The sequence below is a fragment of the Ranitomeya variabilis genome, chromosome 7, assembly GCF_051348905.1.
Source record: "Ranitomeya variabilis isolate aRanVar5 chromosome 7, aRanVar5.hap1, whole genome shotgun sequence".
Classification (NCBI taxonomy): domain Eukaryota; kingdom Metazoa; phylum Chordata; class Amphibia; order Anura; family Dendrobatidae; genus Ranitomeya; species Ranitomeya variabilis.
In genome coordinates this window covers 23335359-23355914 of record NC_135238.1, presented here as the reverse complement: position 1 = coordinate 23355914, position 20556 = coordinate 23335359, and the positions used below count along the sequence as shown (strand labels likewise).

At 44.9% G+C, this 20556-nt stretch overlaps 1 protein-coding gene and 1 long non-coding RNA gene across 3 annotated transcripts in view; one reads left to right on the top strand and one right to left on the bottom strand.

The window, feature by feature from the left end:
* The window catches only part of LOC143785557 (uncharacterized), a 202310-nt gene that overhangs the window by 122870 nt on the left and 58884 nt on the right, over positions 1-20556 (top strand). The gene's annotated exons all lie outside the window — the stretch shown is intronic.
* Positions 4644-20556, bottom strand: part of CACNG3 (calcium voltage-gated channel auxiliary subunit gamma 3) — a 56513-nt gene continuing 40600 nt past the window's right edge. The window contains exons 2-4 of the mRNA XM_077274525.1: positions 12412-12495; positions 7102-7242; positions 4644-6420 (exon numbers count right to left, since the gene is read on the bottom strand). Coding sequence (XP_077130640.1) covers positions 5903-6420; positions 7102-7242; positions 12412-12495 — 743 coding nt within the window. The 3' untranslated portion in view covers positions 4644-5902. The remainder of the gene's footprint in view (positions 6421-7101; positions 7243-12411; positions 12496-20556) is intronic.

Below are 20556 nucleotides of genomic sequence, written 5' to 3'. Positions count from 1 at the left end.
CTTGGCTGAGAAACAGCCCCACAGCATGATGCTGCCACCACCATGCTTGACTGTAGGGATGGTATTCTTGGGGTCGTATGCAGTGCCATCCAGTCTCCAAACGTCACGTGTGTGGTTGGCACCAAAGGTCTCGATCTTGGTCTCATCAGACCAGAGAACCTTGAACCAGTCAGTCTCAGAGTCCTCCAAGTGATCATGAGCAAACTGTAGACGAGCCTTGACATGACGCTTTGAAAGTAAAGGTACCTTACGGGCTCGTCTGGAACGGAGACCATTGCGGTGGAGTACGTTACTTATGGTATTGACTGAAACCAATGTCCCCACTGCCATGAGATCTTCCCGGAGCTCCTTCCTTGTTGTCCTTGGGTTAGCCTTGACTCTTCGGACAAGCCTGGCCTCGGCACGGGAGGAAACTTTCAAAGGCTGTCCAGGCCGTGGAAGGCTAACAGTAGTTCCATAAGCCTTCCACTTCCGGATGATGCTCCCAACAGTGGAGACAGGTAGGCCCAACTCCTTGGAAAGGGTTTTGTACCCCTTGCCAGCCTTGTGACCCTCCACGATCTTGTCTCTGATGGCCTTGGAATGCTCCTTTGTCTTTCCCATGTTGACCATGTTTGAGTGCTGTTCACAAGTTTGGGGAGGGTCTTAAATAGTCAGAAAAGGCTGGAAAAAGAGATAATTAATCCAAACATGTGAAGCTCATTGTTCTTTGTGCCTGAACTACTTCTTAATACTTTAGGGGAACCAAACAGAATTTTGGTGGGTTGAGGGGTTGAATAATAAATGACCCTCTGAAAATACTTTTCCCAATTAAAAAAAAAAAAAAGAAATAACATTCTTTTTTGCTGCAGTGCATTTCACACTTCGAGGCTGATCTACAGTCCCAATGTCACAATGCCAAGTTAATTCCAAATGTGTAAACCTGCTAAATCTGCAGGGGGTTGAATACTACTTGTAGGCACTGTATAGTAGTTGTATTCTTGTACTTAGGGACAGTATTATAGTAGTTATATTCTTGTACATAGGGGCAGTATTATAGTAGTTATATTCTTATACACAGGGAACAGTATTATAGTAGTTATATTCTTGTACATATGAGCAGTATTATAGTAGTTATATTCTTGTACATAGGGGCAGTATTATAGTAGTTGTATTCTTGTACATAGGAGCAGTATTCTAGTAGTTATTTTCTTGTACATAGGGGGCAGTATTATAGTCGCTATATTCTTTCTTGTACATAGGAGCAGTATTATAGTAGTTATATTCTTGTAAATAGGGGGCAGTATTATAGTAGTTATATTCTTGTATATAGGAGCAGTATTATAGTAGGTATATTCCTGTACATAGGGGGCAGTATTATAGTAGTTATATTCTTGTACATAGGGGCAGTATTACAGTAGTTATATTCTTGTACATAGGGGCAGTATTATAGTAGTTATATTCTTGTACATAGGGGCAGTATTATAGTAGTTATATTCTTGCACATAGGAGCAGTATTATAGTAGTTATATTCTTGTACATAGGGGCAGTATTATAGTAGTTATATTCTTGTACATAGGGGCAGTATTATAGTAGTTATATTCTTGTACATAGGGAGCAGTATTATAGTAGTTATATTCTTGTACATAGGAGCAGTATTATAGTAGTTATATTCTTGTACATAGGGGCAGTATTATAGTAGTTATATTCTTGTACATAGGGGCAGTATTATAGTAGTTATATTCTTGTACATAGGGGCAGTATTATAGTAGTTATATTCTTGCACATAGGAGCAGTATTATAGTAGTTATATTCTTGTACATAGGAGCAGTATTATAGTAGTTATATTCTTGTACATAGGAGCAGTATTATAGTAGTTATATTCTTGTACATAGCGGCAGTATAATAGTAGTTATAATCTTGTTGATATTAGGCAGTATTGTTCCGAATCCTAACTATATGACCTTTCCTAAAACCCTACTTTAATCTAAGTTCGATTTAGTAGAGCCGCAGGTAAAACAATATTCTTTAATTCAGCATAGAACGTATTCAGCTTAAACTCCATTTAGAAAACAAAATAGTTTTGTAATCCCAGCAAATAACTCATGTGCAGCATCTCGCCGGAAGCCGAGCTGTTCGCAGGAGGAATCAAATAACCCAGAGAAATTAATAAGGACCAGGAGGAAGATTTACACTGAGCCGATATTTGCTAAAGATTCCAAGAGAGGAAGCCTATAAGTAGGAACAAGGGATAAACAGCTGCCCTCTTCCCCCAAAACACACCCAAGCTACGTGTGTTTGATAACTGCGCCGATCATAAGGCGCACACATAAATCCTCACAGCTTTCATCAGAAAACAAATCTCCACGGAACAACAATGTCAGTGATAAATCAAAATCACACCATTGTTATGTCGCACAAAGGCGGATTGGCAGCTGATAGCTATCACATAGCCAGTGTTCTATGGCAGGAGGCCATATAGAACTGCATCGAAAGAAAAAAGCATCTTCAAGAAATGAAACTTGTGGGACAAATTTGGACAATGTACAGAAGGCTTGGTTGCATAGGTCAAAAGAGGCCTTTTTTTGCCTGTATTTGGTTCCCGCTGCTCCCCTTAGTATTTTTTATTTTTAAATATGCAATGCGATTCCAGAGATATAGATCTTTTTTATTTTAGTACTGTTTTTTTTCCAAGGTACTGTAGCTCACATGCTGCGCTGAGGTGCGTCTTTAGGCTGCTCTGGGGATGTCTTTAGGCTGCTCTGGGGAATGTCTTTAGGCTGCTGTGGAGCGTGTCTTTAGGCTGCTCTGGGGTGTGTTCTATAAGGCTGCTCTGGAACATGTATTTAGGCTACTCTGGAGCATGTCTTTAGGCTGCTCTTGGGCGTGTCATTAGGCTGCTCTGGGGCGTGTCTTTAGGCTGCTCTCGGGTGTGGCTTTAGGCTGCTCTGGAGCATGTCTTTAGGCTGCTCTTGGGTGTGTCTTTAGGCTGCTCTGGAGCATGTCTTTAGGCTGCTCTGGAGCGTGTCATTAGGCTGCTCTGGGGCGTGTCTTTAGGCTGCTCTAGAGCGTGTCTTTAGGCTGCTCTGGGGTGTGTCTTTAGGCTGCTCTGGAGCATGTCTTTAGGCTGCTCTCGGGTGTGTCTTTAGGCTGCTCTGGAGCGTGTCTTTAGGGTTCTCTCGGGTGTCTTTCGACTGCTCTCGGGCGTGTCTTTAGGCTGCTGTAGGGCATGTCTTTAAGCTGTTGTGGGGCGTATCTTCAGGCTGCTCTGGGGGATGTCTTTAGGCTGCTCTGGGGTGTGTCTTCAGGCTGCTCTCAGGGATGTCTTTAGGCTGCTGTGGGGCGTGTCTTCAGGCTGCTCTTGGGGATGTTTTTAGGCTGCTCTGGGGTGTGTCTTCAGGCTGCTCTAGGGAATGTCATTAGGCTGCTCTGGGCCGAGTCTTTAGGCTGCTCTCGGGTGTGTCTTTAGGCTGCTCTGGGGTGTGTTTTTAGGCTGCTCTGGGGTGTGTCTTTAGGCTACTCTGGAGCATATCTTTAGGCTGCTCTGGAGGGTGTCTTTAGGCTACTCTGGAGCATGTCTTTCGGCTACTCTGGAGCATGTCTTTAGGCTGCTCTGGGGCGTGTCATTAGGCTGCTGTGGGGCGTGTATTTAGGGTTCTCTCGGGTGTCTTTAGACTGCTCTGGGGCGTGTCTTTAGGCTGCTGTAGGTCATGTCTTTAAGCAATTGTGGGGTGTATCTTCAGGCTGCTCTGGGGGATGTCTTTAGGCTGCTCTGGGGGATGTCTTCAGGCTGATCTGGGTGATGTTTTTAGGCTGCTCTGGGGTGTGTCTTCAGGCTGCTCTGGGGAATGTCTTTAGGCTGCTCTGGGGGATGTTTTCAGGCTGCTCTGGGTGATGTTTTTAGGCTGCTTTGCGGGATGTCTTTAGGCTGCTCTGGAATGTGTCTTTAGGCAGCAGCAGTAATAAAATAAGCGTAAAAACTGACAACTTTTTACCCGGTAGCAAGTTCTCTTTAAAGGGGTTCTCCAACAAATAAAATTAATACATTTAAAAATACATTCATATAAATAAATTGATATGTCTAATTACTTATTGACACTCATCTAGTCTGGGGAGGTGATTGTAATGTTTTTGTTTAGAATTGTTGCTGTTGCATTAGTGAACACAAAACCCATACTAAACTGTCAGAAGGACAGGTTGTGTGGGTAGAGAAAGCTCTCCTTTCACCTCTCGAGGGATTGTGTGTCTGCCAAAGCTGGGATAATGTCTCAGCTGAAGCTCAGGCAGCTATGTCAGAAGTTGAGAGGAGAGAGAGGAGGAAGGACGAGAAGAAATGCAGGCTGTGTGAGATGTTGTTTTCTAACAGAGCTTTCATCTCATCTCATCCGACCTGCTCACTCTGGTTCCGGGTGTCGGACCGCAACGATCGTATCCCTTTGATGTAGTGACTGGACACTTGAATAGGACTGGACAAGGCAAGCTGCGTTACCAGGATCGGTCTTTCATACGGATATACTCCGATGTTGCTTGCCTCAGCCGTCAAAGACAAGGGTCGTATCCCAAATGTTCCTAAAAAACCCTATGATTAGTCTTGATTAAGCCTACAATATGGCGCACACAGTCTACGTCTCCTGTGCGCAGAAAATCAAATTATCAGACCAGAATGTTTGCTATTATTTATTATAATTAGTTATATAACCCCCAAAAAATATTGGAATGTTGACATAGAGCCCAATCAGAAATTTCTCCCACTTCGCACAGCTCAGTATTTATCGTAGCTCCACTTCACAATTTCCATAGACGTTCCGAGTCTATCTGACATTCCCTAGAGACGATCCTTAGAAGACATCGCTCGCACATTGAAGTCCTTCATTGTCTGTAATGCATACCATGTATCAGGACTAACTCTATCAGAGGAAGATGCGCGATCCCTGAAAGAGTCTTCGTTTCATCTAGTTGTATGTTCCAGTCAAAAACTTCTTCACAAAAACTGTTGATGCACAAGTCTTCATTCTCCGATTGGCCCATCATGTCTTCATCAACAGCGCACCCATCAGCGCCTCCCCCACACTTGTCATAACAGCACTTTAAAACCCTCTCGAATTCTGCGTGGGGGAGATCAACCAGCATCACATTTCTTAACGCACAGTTTTTCTTTCTTTTTTTTATGGGTTTAAGAAAACATAATGAATTTTAATCATAGAAAGCACCAGCGTGCTTAACGTAGGGTAAGATTCTTCACTCCGGCATCGTCGTGTATATTTTGTACCTTTAAGATACATAATAGTCTATTCTTGACAGGCACTACACACTCCCTCATGCATTGTGGTTCACCGTCACTCATCTATAACTCAAAAGTTTGGCTATACAATCATTTGGAAGCTATATATTGTCCCGGTTTCGCCTCTCGAAATGTAAGCTGGTGAGAAAAAAAAACAAAAAAAATCTGGTGGCATGTCCTTATCTCCTCTTATGCAGAACCCCCCGATAAACAGCATCAATTATGCACAATATCTATTACATTAAACATTCTCATTCTCTGCTCTGCAAAAGCTTGATTTTTCCCTCTGAAAAAGCAAATTTTACCTTCGAAACATTATGGTCCTACATCATCCTAAAACACAAACACTTATACAACTTAGACAGTCTTTTCAAGTCATTAGTTACAACATATAGGTCATCATATAAGCTCCATGCTTAAACTCTGGCGCTGTTGTAACATTCCGAACAGGAAGTGACATTCCGAACAGGAAGTGACATTCCGAACAGGAAGTGACACATATTGTTGATTTTTTTTTTCCTGTCGCCATGTGGTTTGTAGTTTGATTGAAATAATATATAAACAATAAACAGCTCTGTGACCGTCTCCAGTTACCACCGTATTACTTTGTTTAGGTCACGTTATCTCCCTGTATTGCAATTCTCAGACCGGTGTGGTGCGCCTGTTGGAAGGATTGTTGTGTAACGACTCCTTGTAGTCTTTGGGGATGGAGTTGTGAACTTGAAGAAAGTTATGCTCCCTTTCGGAATTTAGTAAAGAGCCAACAGTCATCTTGGTAGGGTCTCGGGCAGTTAAGGTGTAGAGGGAAATATCGCTAGTGGGAATAGGGTTGAAACTTTTGCCTACAGGGGAAGGGTCTCTAGAGCGAGGCTCTGTAGAACGGGAGCTGGAACGCCTCCGGAAACGATACCGGTAGCTTGGTATCCGGGTAAAGGCAGACTTCTTGAAGAGGTCGGAATGGGATTTAGCTCTTATTTGCCGATGTTTTTCGATAAACATGTGTACAGCTAAAACGCCAACCATTTCGGCAATAATGAATGATAGGGCCCCGAAATAAAAGGACCAACCATAAGAATAGTTGCTCTTCTTGGAGTCACTCTGGCCAGGGTCTCCAGCATTGGCAGAAATGTAGACAATTATTCCAATAATGTTGCTCAGGCCTGAAAGAGAAATGAGTTGTTAGCCAAAATCATTCTAAGGGTAGTCCAGATCCAAAATGTCATGTGTATAGCAAAGCATGAGGTTTTTCTACCAACCATGGTGGTCTTGACCATACACATCGATGCCGACCATCTAATGTGTATGGAGGCCTCCCGATCATGGATGTTGGATGGAGATAATAATTGGGCACTTGGGTCCTTATGGTCTTCGGGAAGATAAGCTGAGACCAAGGAGGGTTGGCATCAACTTATTCTTCTCTTTTGACCGAGGACACATGTGAATGTGCTTGTCTACGGGAAGATACATCTTTGCACAAACCACATAGTTGAGCAAGTGAAGCAATATCTAGGACCACTTGTGCAAGATCCGGGGAAAGTAATGTCCTTAGCAATCAGCCAAGGAAAAGTAAGTTGAATATCTTGCTACGGAGAAATGTAGGTTTGCTTCACACTGTCATTGAGTCGTGTGATGAATGCAGGTGGCGGAGCTCAGTGAAATAACATTATTATTTGGTACAATGGGAGCCATATACTGCAGGGGACATCTGGATCTCTGCCGCAGAATAACGAAGCTCCGACTGATACAAAGAAATATTAAGAAATGTGTGAGAATGCGAGAACTAAGTGAAAAATATATAACTAGTCTTTTGTTAAAACTGGGCGTATTGAGCAAATACTCACCCGCCGAGACGAAGAAGATCCCCGCGCTGAGAATGACATTTTGCTTATTTTTGTAAAACTCGCTGGCCGCGACACAGAGGCCCCCAAAGAACAGAAGGCCGACGCTAAGGATGGGAAAGATACTGGAAGCTCGAACCGCACCTGAAGAGACAGAGGAATAAATGAATACACAGCAGAGACCAGAAACCGTAATAGAAGACACTATGGCGGAATCCGGAGGGGCGATTATGTACCACTTGTAAAGCTGGTAATGCTGGCCGCGAAATGGCCGCTCCCTACTCCCCTGCCGTCAGTGCCCCCTCCATACTCCACTCAGCATTCACACAGGGTTAATTGCTGCGTTACACCGCGTTATGCCGCGGTGTAACGCACTCCGTTAACGCTGCTATTAACCCTGTGTGACCAACTTTTTACTATTGATGCTGCCTATGCGGCATCAATAGTTAAAACATCTAATGTTAAAAATAATAACAAAATCATTATATACTCAACTTCTGTTGGCCCCCGGATCCAACCCAGGCCTTTCCCGCTCCTCGCAATGGTCCGGTCCATGCATTGCGGTCTCGCGAGATGATGACATAGCGGTCTCGCGAGACCACTACGTCATCATCTCGCGAGACCGCAATGCACTCTTGGGACCGGAGCATCGCGAGGAGCGTCAGTAAACACCTGGGCTGGATCCAGGGGCCGACGGAAGGTGATTATATAACTATTTTTTAATTCTTTTTTTTAACAGGGATATGGTGCTCACATTGCTATATACTACGTGGGCTGTGTTAGATACTGCGTGGGCTGTGTTATATACTGCATCTCTGTGCTACATGCTATGTGGGCTGTGCTATATACTACATGGCTGTGGTATATATTATGTGGCTGGGCAATATACTACATTGCTGTGCTCTATACTACGTGGCCTGGGTTATATACTGCATGGGCAGTGTTATATACTATGTCTCTGTGCTATATACTACGTGGCTGGGCTATATAATCCGTGGCTGTGCAATATATTACCTGGCTGTGCAATATACTACGTGGCTGTGCAATATATTACGTGGCTGGCAATATACTATGTGTCTGTGCTATATACTACGTGTCTGCTATATACTACGTGGCTGGGCAATATACTACGTGGCTGGGCAATATACTACGTGTCTGTGCTATATACTACGTGGGCTGTGTTATATACTACGTCTCGTTGCTATATACTACGTGGCTGTGCAATATATTAGGTGGCTGTGCAATATACTACGTGGCTGTGCAATATATTATGTGGCTGGGCAATATACTACATGTCTGTGCTATATAGTACGTGGCTGGGCAATATACTACGTGGCTGGGCAATATACTACGTGTCTGTGCTATATACTACTTGTCTGTGCTATATACTATGTGGCTGTGCAATATATTACGTGGCTGGCAATATACTATGTGTCTGTGCTATATACTACGTGTCTGCTATATACTACGTGGCTGGGAAATATACTACGTGGCTGGGCAATATACTACGTGTCTGTGCTATATACTACGTGGGCTGTGTTATATACTACGTCTCGTTGCTATATACTACGTGGCTATGCTATATACTACGTGGCTGTGCAATATATTAGGTGGCTGTGCAATATACTACTTGGCTGTGCAATATATTATGTGGCTGGGCAATATACTACATGTCTGTGCTATATACTACGTGGCTGGGCAATATACTACGTGGCTGGGCAATATACTACGTGTCTGTGCTATATACTACTTGTCTGTGCTATATACTATGTGGCTGTGCAATATACTACGTGGCTGGGAAATATACTACATGTCTGTGCTTTTTACTACGTGGGCTGGGCAATATACTACGTGTCTGTACTATTTACTACATGGCTGTGTTATATACTACGTGGCTGTGCTATATACTACGTGGGCTGTGCTATATACTGCGTGGCTGGGCAATATACTACGTGGCTGTGCTATATACTGCGTGGCTGGGCAATACACTACGTGGCTGGGCAATATACTACGTGTCTGTGCTATTTACTACATGGGCTGTGCTATATACTACGTGGCTGGGTAATATACTACGTGGCTGTGCTATTTACTACATGGCTGTGTTATATACTACGTGGCTGTGCTATATACTACGTGGGCTGTGCTATATACTGCGTGGCTGGGCAATATACTACGTGTCTGTGCTATTTACTACATGGGCTGTGCTATATACTACGTGGCTGGGTAATATACTACGTGGCTGTGCTATATACTATGTGGCTGTGCTATATTTCTCTGCTGTATCTGTACATCATGAATCGTGGTATGGGTTAAAGAGGGGGCCCACTGAGATTCTTTCGCCCGGGGCCCTCAAAAACCTGCAGCCGGCCCTGGCTTCACTGATTGGTCACGCCAAGAATCAGCGACAGTCGCAGTCCGCCCGCGAATTGGCACGGAATTTGAACCACGCTTCCCTAATTGGTCGCGGCCGGCCGAATCCTGTGTATTAATTGCCTTATTCTGAAAACTTCATAAATAAACTACATACATATTCTAGAATACCCGATGCGTTAGAATCGAGCTATCATCTATATATCTATCTATTATCTATCTATCATCTATCTATTATCTATCTATCCATCTATTATCTATCTATTCTTTATCGATCTATCTATCATCTATTATCTATCTATCTGCCGTCTCCCTTGTATTTCTTTGTCTATTGCTTCGATTCTAGCCACACAGTGGCGTCTTCTCCTGGTTCATCCTTCACCTGGAGACTCGGATAAGATCCCCCCGTCCCTTTGATTAACGTTTTCCGGCTGTGAATGTGCTACCTGCCGGCGTCTGTTCTTGCAGCTTTTTCTTTTTTTTTCTCCCCCCCCTCCTGTAACAATTGTGTATCTACTTCTGTGCTTTCTCTAATGCGAGAGAACAGGTTCAAAGTTCCCAGGGTATGAAAAGACACAAAGAAAAATAGACGTCTGTCTCTCAATAAATATAAAGCTATCTAGCCAGGCTGAGAAAGGCCGGGGGCATCCAGATTGCAAGGAACTTGTTACAGAGTATCTTTATTTATCCAGAATCCCGGCGAGCGTCTTGTTCCTATCAGCCGACTTGCTCGGGGCTCATGGAGCCGCGCACATGATTGGCTCGGGATCGGCACGCTACATTGACATGGAAGTCACTGATTATTGACCGCTCCGCGGACGAGCTCTGCAGCAACCAGTCTGTTTTGCTCGGTTTTCTGTAAATGTAGACAATGGTGGGAGGATTGAGCTGACTCTCAGCGCCCGGTATCATCAGAGCTATATTAATCCCTGGTCCAGTGGCTATATCAGTAGTTAGTGGCCACTGGACTAACCTTCTCCTACCCGCCAGCGCCTCTTTTGATTAATCGGTCTTAGTGCACTCAAGACGTTGTGCCAAAAGAGGAGCCAAGCATGTAACTCCCTGACCTAGTCAATAGTCTGTGGTCACCAGACCAAGGTCCTCCAAACCTCCACCTTTTTTGCCACCAATCCGCCACCTCTTTTAAGTGGTAGACCCGGCACAACATCACGATGACGTTGCACCTGACCTAACATTAAGAAGACGTTCTGGTGATGCCGGCAGGTAGGAGGATGTCCACAAGGCTCCGGTCCAGTGGCCATGGACTATTGACCCTGGACCAGGGTTCTGCAAAGCATTTTGCTCAAATCTAGTAGCTACATATGTGAAGAAGCCATTGGGGTCTTTTCAAGTGATCTGCATTATTAAATGTAATCTTCCAAGTGCATTGGTGCCCAAGACAGTGAAGGCAAATGTCTCCTTAACGTATTGCTCGAGAAAAGGTCCTGGGTAGTTCCTAAGAATATCAACCCTTCTCTCCCACCAGGTTTTTCATATACTTTTTAATAATCTTCCAGGTGACTCAATCCTGTTAGTGAATTAGGAACGCCATGGGCCCCTGCTTCCCATTCTCCAAAAACCGATCAGCTACTGCGCCAATGGATATACCTTTATGACTTCCTCACCTCCCTGACAGCTGTCGTTCCCCTTTTCGTACCCGTAGACCCTCTGTGCTTGTTTAGAAACTTCCTCAGTGTCTATGTACTAAAGTGAATATCAGGTGGGGAGTAGAGGGGGGATGCAGCTGCAGTTTTTCCCTTAGTGAAGAAGAAAGCATCACATTGACTCTGAGTACACAGCGCAGCTCTGACATCACACCAGAGGGGTGACAGGTGATGATCACCTAACCCTGAAATCCATAATTACAGTATCGGACTGGCAAACGCCCACCGGTAACATTGACTCTTGGGGCCCACTGTTCCGCTACATGCAAATATAACCTGACCCTAGTACATAAATTGACTTTAGCTTCTATGCAATAATAATTTGGCTAGCTTGTTTACTGAATGATTAGATTATCTTTTTCTGCAAATTGTGAATCAAGTGCACTACTCATTAGAACTCAAGCAGAGGGGCCTACCGGAGGATTCCCCTGTTCCCCCGTGGGCCAGTTCGAGTCTGCATAAGTATGCAATGTATGCCACCCAAGATGGGCCAAGGCCAGAGGCAATCTTTGCATTTGCTTTTGCCTGGGAATCAATTATCTCTTCACAGGGGCCTACCAGAGGATTCCCCTGTTCCCCCGTGGGCCAGTCCGAGTCTGCATAAGTATGCAATGTATGCCACCCAAGATGGGCCAAGGCCAGGGACAATCTTTGCATTTGATTTTGCTTGGGAATCAATTATTTCTTCACAGGGCCCTACCGGAGGATTCCCCTGTTCCCCCGTGGGCCAGTCCAAGTCTTCATAAGTCTGCAATGTATGCCACCCAAGATGGGTCAAGGCCAGGGACAAGTTACAATTAATGTCACCTGACTACACAGTCTTTGCATTTGCTTTTGCCTGGGAATATCCCTTTACCGGAGACTGCAAAATGGCATGGCCCTTCTTATCTGCTACCACTTTGTCTTATCCTGTGGCTGTGAACTGAAGATCTGGCTATCTACAGTTTTGCACCAGAGGGGAACGCAAGCTACCTATCTGCTATAGTATATTGGCTTCCAGCCTTGTCGGTGGGGCTTATACCTAAGTGGAGGGTCACCTTCGGCCCCCCACCTGAATACAAACTATTTTTTTTCCAGTGCTCTCCAAAGACCCTTTCTCCTTGTAATTACATCCACAAGTTTGGGACTGGCTTGCTCCCACTTTCTCGCCCCCTTTTGTCCCTTATTCTGCCATGAAGGGAAGTTGCTGAGGATGTATTAGTTGACTATGAATAGCCCAGACCGCCTGTTATTGGGGATGAAGAGCGGACAGGGAGATCATTCGAGGTAAAATCCTTACGCAGTAAATACTCTGCCGTGTCCTGCTCGTAATCTGCGTCCTCCGGAAAATGATCAATTTTCTTGCACATTCCTCTGAAGGCTCCTGCGGGAGAGAGATAACTAGTTATACAAAGGCAGTGACTGTGCCAAAAAAATATTGGAACTTAAAAACTCCGTCTTCAAAGATGAAGGGTCCTGCAAGTCATTAACATGGAAAAAATAAACACAAAACAGACGTCATTTTTTTTTTTTAACTTAACTCTTCTTTACATCCTGCCTTAGTAAAGAAGTCATGTACTCTCAGCAGCCCGGGTCAGGAGCAGTTAAGCCTTGAAGAGCCGGGATTATTTTACATTTCTTATTTCTAGTGTGTTTTGTATAAAGGACAACTAGAGTTTTCTTTTACCCAATATACAACCAAGGAGACTAAATTTTCTGAAATATTTTTGATCTAATATACATGTATGTGTTTAAGAGTTTACAAAATCTCGGGGCCTAGTGATGCAGTGATCTCAGGGACTCTCCTTGTCCTACCACGTCCAGACTATGACAGATTATGGTCCACCTGGCCATGTGTATAAAGAAACAATCATGGAAGTGGAGTAGAAGAAAATCTGAGATCTTGGCACATCTCAGACTTGGTGCCTTCTATGCTGTATGGGTGTCTATGGACAGTGAATGGATTCAATGAAATTTCAACAAATTCTTGATGCAAACATAACAGCATCATCTGTTAGAAAGCTGAAGGTGAAAAGAGGATGGATTCTACAAATGGATAATGATCCTATACACACGTCACAATCCACAGTAGATGACCTCAAAAGGCTCAAGCTGAAGGTTTTACAATGGCCCTCACAGTCCCCTGATCTGAACATCATTGAAAATCCGTGGCTGGACCTCAAAATAGAGGATGCAAGACGACCCAGGAATCTCACAGAACTGGAAGAATTCTCCAAGGAAGAATGGATGAAAATCCCTCAAACAAGAATTGAAAGACTCTTGTCTGGCTACAAAAAGCATTTACAAGCTGTGATACTTTCAAAATGGGGCGCTACTAGATAATAAACAGCAGGGAGCCCAAACCTTTGCATCAGCCCATTTTCCTTTTTGTAATTTAATTTGTTTTCCTAGTCATCTAAATACCCTGGCGAAGGAAAAGGGCTTGTTTGCCCCTTGGCACATGGGACACAGGCTCCAGTTGCTCCTCACCAGCCACACCCATGCAGATCCTCAACCAGGCCCCTGCGGATCCAGTCATATGTCTCTAGTGTATTAGTTAGCAAACTGTATTAGCCTGATTTTTCCCTGGTCCTCTCCTAATTGCTGTGTGCCTGCCCAAATTCATCTAATCTCTTTTCATCTCTAATACTTCACTCTGCATTTTCTATTTCTCTGGTACAGAATTTCTTCAAGACTTCAAATTAATCCATGAAACTCAACTCTGCAGGCAATCAGCCGTGAGGACCATGCATGGGAGAAACCGAGGTCTTTTATGTATATAAATATTGAAAAACAGCTTTTATGACTTTGTGACATTCCCTTGTAAAAGACTTCTCCATGGAGTTGCTCGTGTGGAACCCAAACCAATTTCCGGCTATCATCGCGAACAAATGCGACAAATGCGAGACTCATGACCGAAGATGACAAACCTCCATTCCGGCCTCCATTGTCTCGCTCTGAACCATGGTAACATTTAAGAGCTATGGCGAGAGGTCAATTGAGGTCCTGTAGTCGGATGTAGCCTCGTAGCCCAATTCGTGCAAATATCTGATGGTGTGTGTAGACACTATATGACACTTTAGGCTCGGTGCATGACTTCTAATTTCACTTATAGTACAGAATTGATGCCATTCTTAGACTCTAACGAGACCACGTGGCCATAACGAGGCCTACACGAGGGATCATCATACCGGTTTCCATTTTTTTAAATCATTTGCATATCATTAACATGTCTACTTATCCTGTGATGTGCTGAAATTTCAAAGTTGAGTATATATTTCTAATGTATGTATATACATATAGAGTATTGTGCAAAAGTTTTAGGCAGGTGAGAAAATGCTGCAAAGTAAGAAGCTTTCACAAATAGAAGTGCTAATAGTTTATTTTTTTTCAGTTCACAAGGTGCAAAGTGAATGAGCAAAAGAGAAATCTAAATCATAAATATATTTAATTTCATCAGTTCTTGTCACTTCTACACTGTGGGAGGTTTTTCCAAACATCTTGGAGAACAGACCCCAGATCTTCAGTGTATGAGTCTTGCGCGGATCCTACTGTTTCTCCGGGTAATCCCAGACAGATGTGAGGACTCTGAAGAACTATTTTCAGCATAAGGAAGAACAAGGAGTCTTGGATGTGATTATCCTGGCCCACAGAGTGATGATCCAGGCCCACAGAGTGATGATCCGGGCCCACAGAGTGGTGATCCGGGCCTACAGAGTGATGATCCAGCCCCACAGAGTGATAATCCGGTCCCACAGAGTGGTGATCTGGCCCCACAGAGTGATGATCTGGTCCCACAGAGTGATGATCAGGCCCCACAGAGTGGTGATTTGGCCCCACAGAAAGATAATCCGGCCCCACAGAGTGATGATCCAGCCCCACAGAGTGATGATCCAGCCCCACAGAGTGATGATCCAGCCCCACAGAGTGATGATCCGGCCACACAGATTGGTGATCCGGCCCCACAGAGTGGTGATCCGGCCCCACAGAGCGATGATCCGGGCCACACAGAGTGGTGATCCGGACCCACAGAGTGATGATCTGGCCCCACAGAAAGATAATCCAGCCCCACAGAGTGATAATCCGGTCCCACAGAGTGATGACCCAGCCACACAGATTGGTGATCCGGGCCACACAGAGTGGTGATCCGGACCCACAGAGTGATGATCTGGCCCCACAGAAAGATTATCCGGCTCCACAGAGTGATAATCCAGCTCCACAGAGTGATAATCCAGCTCCACAGAGTGATAATCCGGTCCCACAGAGTGATGACCCAGCCACACAGATTGGTGATCCGGACCCACAGATTGGTGATCCGGACTCACAGAGCGATGATCTGGCCCCACAGAGTGGTGATCCGGCCCCACAGAGTCCTGATCTCACATCATCCAGTCTGGGATCACATGATGACACAGAAGGATCCGCACAAGCTTCGTACACAGAAGATGTGGGGTCAGTTCTCCAAGATGTTTGGAACAACCTCCTGCCAAGATCCTTCATAAACTGTGTACAAGTGATGAGGAGATTAGCGATGAAGGTAAATGCCGGCCACAGCCAATATTGATCTGATTTAGATTTCTCTTTTGTTCATTCATTTTGCATTTGTTTAACTCCTAAAAATAAACCATTAACTCTTCTCTTTTTGAAAGAATTCATACTCCGCCCAATTTTCTCCACACCTGCCGATATAGATCATGCACAGGTCATGTAAGAGGCGGCAGATAGGTAACAGGTAAAGTATTCCATAGCACAGGTGCAGCACGGGAGAAGTCTTTGGCATTGAAGTGGAGCTTGAGGTGTAACAATATGATAAATCCCTGATCTCACATTCAGTGCAGGTAACTTGTTAGATAAAATGACGTCTGGACATCAGAGCTAGAAGGGAGCGTGGTGCCAATGTTATACTTTGCCCTCCCAATGTATCCTAAGAAGAGGAACAGACAGCAAATGACACGCTAAGGACACAATAACTGAAATCCACCATATGTTGTCTGCTAGCAACATTCAGAGCTGGAATCAAAATTCTGCTATCTGCCAACACTTTGTTGATTTTCACACGTTACGGCAAAGGACATACTGGGTTTTGGAGATTACCAACTGCTACTACTACTTTATTCAGAAACTGAGCCGCAATTTCATGTAAGGTCAAGCAACCTGAGAGTCCAAGAATGAATGGTGCTTTGGATGTGATTGGAGTACAATTTTCACAACATGTTTGCAAAAGAGCACAACATTACTAAATAATGCAAAGCCATGAAGACTCCTTAGTGATCAGAGATCTCAGTGAGGCACCAATAGTCCACTCCCCGAAAAACGCCACAGAAGTCATTCCACACTACCGGGATGGGAATGGTTAATAACACATCAATGCCCCAGTATTAGAGTGGATGTGGGCACCTTCCATTGTGAATGAGGCAGGAAGAGAGGAAAATCAATTCTTTGCCCGAGGGAAGGGCAAACATCACGAGCCAAGCAGGATGTCTGAGTCCCCGCTTTTTTGTAGGGTTAAGAGGAAAAGTTTACCTTGCGCGGCCGCTGATATCTGCTGCTCACATCTGTTGTGGAATTATGGTCTGTGTCCACAGATAATACCTCTCTTATATGTGTGTGTATATTTGTATGATTGGTATTTTGTGATCCCTGTTTGTATTACCTTGTTAGTCTGGTTGGTGTATTCCGATACACTACTGCTCCCCTCTTCCCTGGGTGGGGGAAGGATACAGACTGAGGGCGGATTCAGGAGCTAAGGCAAGGTACGTGGCCCCGACATCTTCACCATTAGAAGTAATCCGGGGAACAGGGTGAGCTAGGGTGCCCCTAGCGTTAGGGACAGGGAAGGAGCCCCTGGTCCTGGGACAACCGACAACAGAGTCGTGACAATAAGTCTGTCCTAGATAGATAGATAATAGGTAGATGATAGACAGACAGACAGATAGATAGATAGATGATAGATAGATAATAGGTAGATAGAATATTAGAGTTGGAGGGGACCTCCAGGGTCACCGTGTCCACTTCCTGTAGATCTGTTTGTATATAGACAGGAAAGTAAAAGCCGCAATTTTCCATGCAAATATGGGTGCAAAAACCTGTTACATATAGAAATTTCTAAAAAAAAAAATGGGGTCAGCGCTCCAAAGTCAGACGATGAAACAACAAATTTAATTAGCCCATCTATATATACAGTGTATATATATATATATATATATATATATATATATATATATATATATATATATATATAACATATGTATTTATCATTGCTCTATACAGGATATCAATCCAATATTTATACAATCTCTATGTCATGTCTGTACCTATCCACCGTCCATTCATCTGTCATCTCTTCCTTTCTTTCTCCCGCTCTCCTTTTCACCTCTTACAGTATCTGTCTGTCCGTCCATCTATCTGTATTGTGCTTTACGGTCTCCTATATAAATCATCACTGCCATCTTCTTAGTCTCCGGTGTCAGTGATGGAATCAGACACCGGCTTCACCTTCCCAGGAGACTTTCCGCCACCAGCTAACTAGCTCTGCCGCCAATATAAGTGGCATATGTCACAGATCGGGGCCGCCTCACATCTCCGCAACCTATTACTTGGACTGAAGAAGCTTCTGTAGCTCCGAGAGGCATGTCACGCAGGATCGGTGCCTCTCATCTCCCCTCTAATGGTGCCCTCAGTGCGGAAAGGTAGAGAGGAGACGGAGCAGGTCTCAGCGAGCTTGTGATGTATGGCATAGGAAGAGAGAGTCTATGAGACTATTCCTAATTACATGTGATTGATGGCCACTCCAGTCCATGGACATGTCGGAGCCACCAGTCATTGGGATGGTAGTCCCTCATCTTACATCTTAGGACGAGGGACCACAGACTGCCTCAGCCATGGCAATTCACTAGGCAACTTTAATAGATTAAAAGACACCTGCCCCTAGGAGGCGCCATTGGGATTTATTCAATGCCTTATTAATGGAGTGTAAAGGAACGGCTAGCTAGTGACAGCGTTCTACAGGTTCCAAGAAAGCGGATGCAGCAAGTCTTCAAACAGTATGATGACACATCTTAAGCTTCCTGAGGATGCCGGGGCAGTCTTGGGCCTAGGGCCTGAAAAAGGAAAAGGTATTGTCACGAGGATATCATGTCCCCCTGGGAGACCTGGAGTTACACGGTCATGTCGGGCAATGAATCGCAGGTCTTTTTTATACATGGTGTGATATTAAATGGATTTAGTTTATTCTGGTGCTGAAGAGGTTAATGACCCTTTCTATGCTGGTCAGAAACATGCAGCTCCATTTCAGCTTCTTCTGATCTGGTCATTACCTCTTCCTATATAAACTGACCAGACCTTCTTGTCCCTGCCAGTGAAAGATTCATCTTCCTGTGCTATGTGTTAAAGCTCAGTGCTTGGAGTAGAGTTGTTTTAGAAGTGTTCTGTGGTTTACTGTAGTTCCCATTTAGTTTATTCCTCCCTGTCCCTATCTTCCTCCCTATTGTTGGTTAGTGCTTTTGTATGATAGAGATTTTCTGTTTTCCCTGTTTTGTCTTTGTGACTAGTTTACATTACATTTCTGTTCCATGCGTCTTGGGGTGGGGGAGGGAACAGATCAGAGTTTAACAGGAGCATAGTAAGGTCGGAGACTCAGGCCTCTCTACCTTCAAGAGTACCCTAGGGGCAGGGATAGTTAGTGTCCCAGTTCCAGGGACAGTTTGAGGCCCCCTTCCTTACCAAAGACCATCACAAGGTGACATGTATTGAGTGACATAACTCAGTCTCCCCTGTGAGGAAGATGTTGGCGAAAGGGAATGATGGTGGGCCTCAGGGAAAATGTTGTGCCAGATAAAAGGCCCCTGGTAGCAACAGGAGCTGTTGAGGCATGGACAGGTCGGGCAGAACAGAGTGTAGGACTGATAGTACACTGGAAAAGGGAACATGATCTGGAGGGGATTCTGTCTCACCCTGTGCTCCACAACCGATTGTATCCGAATTGCACAGTAAAGCTGAACCTGTTGATCTGGACCTAAAGTCTCCTGTCATGTCTGTAGCTGTATCCGGTCCCATGGACGGGGAGGTAACAAGGACTCCCAAACTACAAGTGAGTAAAGAAAGCCCCCCACAGCACATCACACTCAACTCTGATTCCTGATTAGACGAGGGGTTTCAGGGCAAAGGGAACTCCGTTCTGGGCCACAGCAACCGTCCCTGCCCCCTTCACCAACATGCCAATACCAGCCAAAGTGCCTCCATAACCAGTGCCAGAAAGAGAGTATTGTCCATATTGCAGCTCTGGAGGAGCTCTCTCTGCTTTTTGAGGCCATTGACTAGAAATCTCTATGACTGGTTTGCTAATGATGATGTGACAACCAATATGGCCGCCATAATAGCAGATAACATTTCCTAGGCCTGATTTTCTGCCCAGGATCATGGTAAACTTGAGCGACAACCAATATGGCCGCCATATGACAATCGCGCTCTCCTTTGGGAGTAAATGGTTGCCGCTTTGAAGAGTCAGTCAGCTGGTGGAGACGGCTTTGGTGATACGCGGAGGGCACAGAGTCGTGTTTGTTAGTGATGGCGGAGACGAGCGCTGAGGGGCATTGTGCTGTGTATAATTGGGTTCATCCCGTATGAGACGGTACAGAGAGCGCCGTCTCCACTCTCCTACTCCGACCATTGTTAAAATACAATGCCCGGGGTCCGCGCTGAACACGACATGAAAGAGCAGGCAGGCGAGTATTTAAGAGGAGACAGGTAACAGCCCGGCGGAGAGGAAAGATCACAATATTAATTAAAATATGCTGAGTCTGTCAGAGCGCGGGGAGGTAACGCTGCATCGATAACGACCGCCAGTTTCCATAGTAACCGTGGCACGACGTATTAGGGAACACTCATGTGCATCTTTCTTACACGCAAACTACAAACAGACCCTGACAGCTGTACACACGAGGGGAGACGACTGGGGGGCGACGCGACGGCCCGCTCAGCCAGGCTCAACCAACCATGTGCCATACTGGCCACAACACTGAGGAACGTATCACCCACCCATGTGTATCCACGTGAGTCACAAGTTGTGCCTATGACCCCATTCATCCCACCCCCAAATAAAGACAGACCCCAGACCAGACCCCCTAAAGAACACACACCCTAAATAACAGACCCAAGGCCAGATCACCTAAATGACACCCTCAACAAGACCCCATAAATAAATACAGACCCAGGACCAGAGAATAAGAGGACATGAGACCTGACGCCCTAAATAACAGACCCCCTGAAGAACAGACCCCCTAAATAACAGACCCAAGGCCAGATCCCCCTAAATGACAGACCCCAGGCCAGATCCCCCTAAATAACAGACCCCAGGCCAGACCCCCTGAAGAACACACACCCTAAATAACAGACCCAAGGCCAGATCACCTAAATGACACCCTCAACAAGACCCCATAAATAAATA